This window comes from Oryzias latipes, chromosome 5, assembly GCF_053564925.1.
Source record: "Oryzias latipes strain Hd-rR chromosome 5, Olatipes_Hd-rR_3.1".
NCBI lineage: Eukaryota > Metazoa > Chordata > Actinopteri > Beloniformes > Adrianichthyidae > Oryzias > Oryzias latipes.
Window position 1 is genome coordinate 18,329,102 of NC_136241.1, and position 6,000 is coordinate 18,335,101.

The 6,000-nt window shown below is 42.6% G+C and overlaps 1 protein-coding gene across 3 annotated transcripts in view; it reads right to left on the bottom strand.

The window, feature by feature from the left end:
* Window positions 1–5,541, bottom strand: part of tafa1b (TAFA chemokine like family member 1b) — a 129,425-nt gene extending 123,884 nt beyond the window's left edge. Inside the window, exons 1-2 of one of the 3 annotated variants that reach the window (XR_013656184.1) lie at window positions 5,322–5,541; window positions 3,407–3,543 (exon numbers count right to left, since the gene is read on the bottom strand). Coding sequence is in view for 1 of the 3 variants with exons in the window: in XM_004068850.4 (XP_004068898.1) it covers window positions 3,407–3,530 (124 nt within the window). In the remaining 2 variants the exon portion in view is untranslated. Of the gene's footprint in view, window positions 1–3,406; window positions 3,544–4,872 lie in introns of all 3 variants that reach the window. The other 2 variants (XR_013656183.1, XM_004068850.4) reach the window with 2 other exon arrangements.
* Between the last annotated feature and the right edge of the window lie 459 nt (window positions 5,542–6,000).

Below are 6,000 nucleotides of genomic sequence, written 5' to 3' on the forward strand. Positions count from 1 at the left end.
GATGCATCTTGGCTAATCAAAGTAATTACATGTTTTCTTCCATCTGAAAAAGTTTTTAACGCAGAGGGAGCATTATGGCACATTGAACAAGGAGCTCATTAAGATGCATTCCAATCATCTGGGATTGGACTTTATAAGACATAGCAAGCCAGTGGATAAAAACATTACATCCACTGCATTAGCTATCGGCAGCTGTAAACATATCATAACCTATTTCGTGCTATAATGCATTACGCTTTTCATCTACAGTTGCTGCTTCATTGTCTTTTTCATCACTGCCGTTCCCATCAGTTTATCTAAGCCTTTCATTGGGTTACTTCTTCATATAAAGAGCTGTGGTGATGCATAAAAGGGGCTTTTATAACGTGCATAAAGTGCAGTTCTGTAGAGATGCACTTAGACATATTAGAGATTTGAAAGCACAAGATAATATGAACCATATATACTTAGGGTTAATACGTACCATATTTACAATTTTTATTTTAAAAAAAATTTAAACAATGAAAAAATATGGCAAAAATGTATTTTGCTAGCATTAAATGTTTAATTGGTATTTCCTTTCACTTGCACATACTGTATACGGTTAAAACTATTACAGTTTGCTGGCAAAGTCCAGAATATTCAGTTTGGGATGGCCTGGTTTGCATAGCAGTAGTCTTGGCATTGCTCCTCACATTGATGGCAGGTGTGCAGAGTGCAAAGCCCAGCTTGTGTGTGTCATGTCACATTCAGCTCATCTGTCAATGTAGTGGATTATTTCTTGAGAGACTAGAATTGGCTGACCAGAATCAGGACATCATCAATCTTCAGCTGCACAACCAGAGCGCAGGAGAGGCTGAGTGAAGGAGAGGCTCATGGGAAAGAGAGCGGAGTCCTGAAATGTTACCAAGCGGTCACCCATCTCGTCACTCGGTATTCCAACCATCGTCACCATTTTCTTCAAATTATTTTTTCTATTTAAAAATCTTACGGCTTTAATTATTTTGTTTTTTCTCTACTGAACAGATCAGCTGAGACCCAAAATGTGCTTTTCTAGTGTGGGTTTAGAACATAGATGCTCAAAAGAAACTACGAAAACTATGACAATTATCAGCTGTTTTACATAGAAATGTCTTTTTGCCTCTATAAAAACAAAACATGGCACTCAGTTAATTCCCTTTTCAAATCTCTTTTGCCACATCCTGAAAGCATAATAGAATTCCACTACAAATTTCCATGATAGCATTACAATTCTGAGAACAGTGCTGCTTGATACGTTAAGGCCACTTCAGCATTGAGGAAGACTGATGTCAGTTTAAGCTTCTTTAAAAAAACACGATGAACACTAATTTGCACAGTTGCAAAGCAGCAGAAATAAACACTGAACATTGTTCTCACTGAACAGCCAATGGATGAGAATTCTAAAATTACATCTTTAGATTATATTGTCAAAGCTAATTGTGACTGTGTTCCATCACTGGTAATTCTTTACAGACAAAACTTGTGTCCAAGACACGGAAATGTATTTTATTAAAAATGCACCTCTGAATTGTGGGTGGAACTATTGGCGCATAGCAAGCCAACCCCCAATTCCCATCATCCACCTGTCTACACGATCTCCTGCTAGTTTACTGCCCCTTGCAACCCCAACATTTACAAAGATGGCGAGCAATGTTGGAGCTATCCAGCCGTATAGTTTTGAGCCAAAAGGCCAAGTTGGACCGGGAAACAAAGATGTACATGGTCATCTACAAGCTGATGCATCAGAATGGAGCGGAGTAGGAAGCTTTTGGCCCGCCGATTGTAGCATCTATGTCACCGCTATAAGCTTTTTCAAATGGCATTTTTCTGTCTGCACCTGATTCACAATGATTTGAATAAAGAAATACTCAAATGCAAAGTAAGATCTTAAATGTCTTTATGTATGTTCTTCATCATGATTAAAATACCAAAGGAACATGCTAAAAACACCAAAAACACAATTTTCATTGAAGTAAATCTTTATAAAATGAAAAAAGAAACTGAGATAAAATAAGGCATGCTTCTTACTAATCTGTACACAGTTCAATCACAAGCTTTGGTCCTCTTAGACCCGATGAGTCGGTAACTCAGCTTGTGTCCCCAGAGAACCCATGAAAATGTGTGAACATGTAAGCGCCTGAGCCCTCTAGCAAACAGAAAATGTTAGTTGATCTGTGGGACAGGAAACCTCTCTGAATCCTAGCCCATCACCATCTTTGGGTAGCCTGACCCTTTGTAAATAGATTTAGGGGAACACTTACTGAGCATCACACATCACTGTAGTTCCTTTGCACAAAGTTTGATGTGATAACTGGTTAAAAAATGTAAAAAGTAAAAAAGAAAGTTTAAGCCACGCATTAAATTTTCATTGAGGTTCCCTGACGCTTGCTTCCCACCCTCTTGCTCCAATTAACAGGATGGAGATACTTTGAAAACTTTCTATTCATCAATGCTGGTATTTTCATGTGTCAGCTGTTCCACTCCAACAAAACAATTTTTTGACATACTCCCTGAAGTCACCAGTGTTCACAAGCATAACAAATTTGGAGCATTTTTTCCCTCTGTTTTGTTTCACTTGCTGTGCTTCAGTTACTGTCTTTTTACATGCCAATGCAACACACACAAAGAGAACCAAGCAGACAGCATCAATGTTTAACAGCCGCATGGCATCCAGAAAAAGCCCCCTCTGCGTGAGGGTTCAGTGTTAAAGTCGCACTCATAGTTAGAGGCTTAAGGAAAGCATTTGCATTGCTCTAAAAACCCTCCTTGTAACACCCCCATATGCACTGTAAGCAATTCTAGTAAGCTTTTCCATAATCAGAGCAGTAGATCCGCCTCTGTGTCTACCCTCCCCTTTAGCCCTCGTGCTACAGAAGGCGTCAGGCTTAATTGGCGAGCGTTTTCACTGCAAAAAAAGAAAATATAATTTCAATCCAAACCACAGTGATCAAAGCACCCCTAGCTACCAGCACAGTAATATGAATTGTTGCCTCCAGCTTGTCCTACTCGTAATAGTCTGTCAGCAAGATTCAGGAGTCAAGAATTCCTCGCCACACACATGAATCATCTTCTAGCTCCCAGTGTTGTTGTTCTTACAGAAATCGTCAGGCTGAGATTTAAACAGAGGCATAAAGCTCAGCTAAGGAAGCAACGTCTTACCCATATTTCTGCACAGAAATACCAAAAATCCCAATCACTCTGCAAGGAGTTAGAACGACAATGGGGAATTCTCCCAGTTGCTATTCTCTGAATCATCGTGGCAGCACAGCGACAAGTCCCTCTGACAAACTGCAGCAGGCCTTTGCTGTTCCAACAGCCAGCATTGACAACTGCAACCCCGCAGAGAGGGACGTGTGGCAACACCGAGGTCAAACTCTAGTTACAGAGGCAAATGTAGCGTACGTACCCAAGGTGAGAATGTCAGTTCGTCCGGGTCGGGCCACATGGTGCTGCTGGATGGTCTGGTAGAGTGTGGCCTGGCACAACAGCAGGAAACCGAGGCTAATCCACGCGGCCAACAACCAGGACATGGTAAGGCCGAGTCTGCAGGGCAACACACCACGATACGTCTATTACAAATGTCTGTGCAAAAGCACTGCCCTAGATTAATATGACAGACTCATATCAGTGATGTTTGTGACTTTTTTAATAACTCAGCGATGAAGAGAAGCTCGGAGGAAAATCCCTGCAGAGACAAGTTTCACCACAGGAGCAGTGCAATAATTAACAGCAGTTGAAGAAAGTCTCCATCTGTTAAATGAAAGACTGTACAGACAGTTTGCTTGCAGATTTGACCATAAATGTTTGATAAATGGTTGGTGAGGGCCAATAAATGGAAGGAAACCATAATACTTTCCAGTTATGAGACTCTCCTTCTTTCCAGCACCAGTTACTCTCACTTCAGAAAGTTTACCCCTTTCTAAAGTCTTCCAAGAACAAAATACTCTGCTTCCTCTTTCGAGAACTTTATTAAACAATTTCATTTGTGGAAGAAAACCTTTTTTTCTATTATAAGTATTCAACTTTATAAAGCCATATTGGCTTTTTCTGAGTTAGAGGTTTTCTGTTCTCATGGTCATGTGCTATCAAGTTTACATTTATGGGCGGTTAATATGATTGTGACGTGAAAGTTGTGTTAGTCAGCTGTTCACCATGAAGCATATACGTATTTGTTTAAATTATTTTGAATGAGAAAAGTGAGTCAATGTTTAAGCTTGAATGGTTAGGCATAATTCATCTTCTTTTGTCAAACAATAGGATTTTAAGTATTCAAGAAGAATAGTGTGCACACAGGTAATTTATACCCTAATTAAATTCAGATCGCAAGAGGTTCTCCTTTTTTTGTTAGAAATGAGACTGTTATTATTTTATTTTTTTGCATTTCTAATCTTACAGAAAGCGCACCTCACAAGACGCGGAACGTATCAAAACCCAACCAATAAAATGTGCTCGTAGTTTCATCTGAATAATCCGCATGTAGACTGTTCATCCGCTGCCTCCTCGGCTCCAACAAAGGGCGACAGCTCACAGCAGCATTGCACATCCAGCGAGGGGGGAACAAGCGCACGCGCTCGCGGCAGAAACGCACCTGCAGGAGCGGGAACCTCCTCGCGCACCTGCCGGCTGTAAACCTGTAATCGCGCAGACTTTAATGGCGGAGACAAACGCTGGTTCCCATTTTAAACAGAACTGACAGAACTCTTAAAGGGTAGCTGTGATGGAGCCCAGCTGCTTTTCAGTTTCCACCACTTTTCTTGCCAAATTCGCAGCCACCCCCCCCCCCCCCCCCCCCCCTTCAACAGGCACGTTATTTGCGTCTGAACCGTCACAGCAACAAACACCAAAGGAATTCCTCGAGCTCCACGCCCTTACCTGAGCAGTGTGATCAGAAGGGAAAGAGTTCAGTCAGAATGTTTGGCTGCCCAGCAGACTCACTCCTCTAAATTGAGTCCATCCATTTTCTGTGTTCAGGCTGGAAATTCCACCACAGGTAAAGCCAAAGACTGGACAAAAAGATACTGTTCTCTTTCTTTTGCTGTTTGTTAAGTTGTTGTTGTTGTTGTTTTCTTCCCAATATCCCCCCTCCTCTGGACCTCACTGCTGCTCAGCTGCTTTTAAAATCCTTGGCAACACAACCAGTCACCAAAAGCAAAACACCCTGGGGTGTGTGTCACAAACCGGCCAAGATTTGAGTGATGGGAGGCTGATCATGTCACTGCTGTGTCAGCCACATTCGTGCAGATCCACTCTCCTCCTTCTCCAGTGTCTCTTCTCTGTCAGAAAAAAAACTCCTATGTTGTGATGACAGGGGGCTAATTTACCCTCCTCACTTGTCGTCCCCTCCTCACGCATGCGGCGGAAGGCTCCAGTGGAATGACCGCTCTGTCTGCTCTTGGCTGCATCCCCCCATTGAGAAGCTGTGCTGATAGTGTGAGCCTCAGTCCTCTCCAGCGCTTTAAGTAGAGTCTGTGTCAGACAGGCAGAGCGAGTGTGAGTGAGCGTGCATGTGCCTGTATTACAATGTAGCCCAGCTGGAAAGAGAGATAGTGAGGCAGAGCTGAGAGGGAGTCAGATCACATATCTTAAAGCAAGACTACCCCTTTCTGCAAGACTTAAGAAGCAAATGAAGCATGCTTTATTAACCTCTTTACATCAGCCTTCCATCCTCACCATCAGAAGGCTTCCAGCCTGCTGCTGTGTCTCCGTCCACCCGTGTGTGAGCAGGAAAAAGCCAATCACTTTTAGAGAATTTTTGATCAACCCACTGCTATCATGTTATTATTCACCCAGAGCTGGTTTTTCTCCATCTTTTTTCCAGTTTGGTCTTGTGTAAGGCTTTGTTTTCTCAGCCCACAACAGGGGATGCTTTCCACCTGCAGCAGCAGCCTGAAAGAGCCCGTGAACAGCCGTCTGTCACTTTCACTTGCATGTGCACGCCCTGATGGACGGACAAGTCCTGCCCTGCTGTGTATGTGTGCGTGTGTAGGTGTTTTCAGGGAG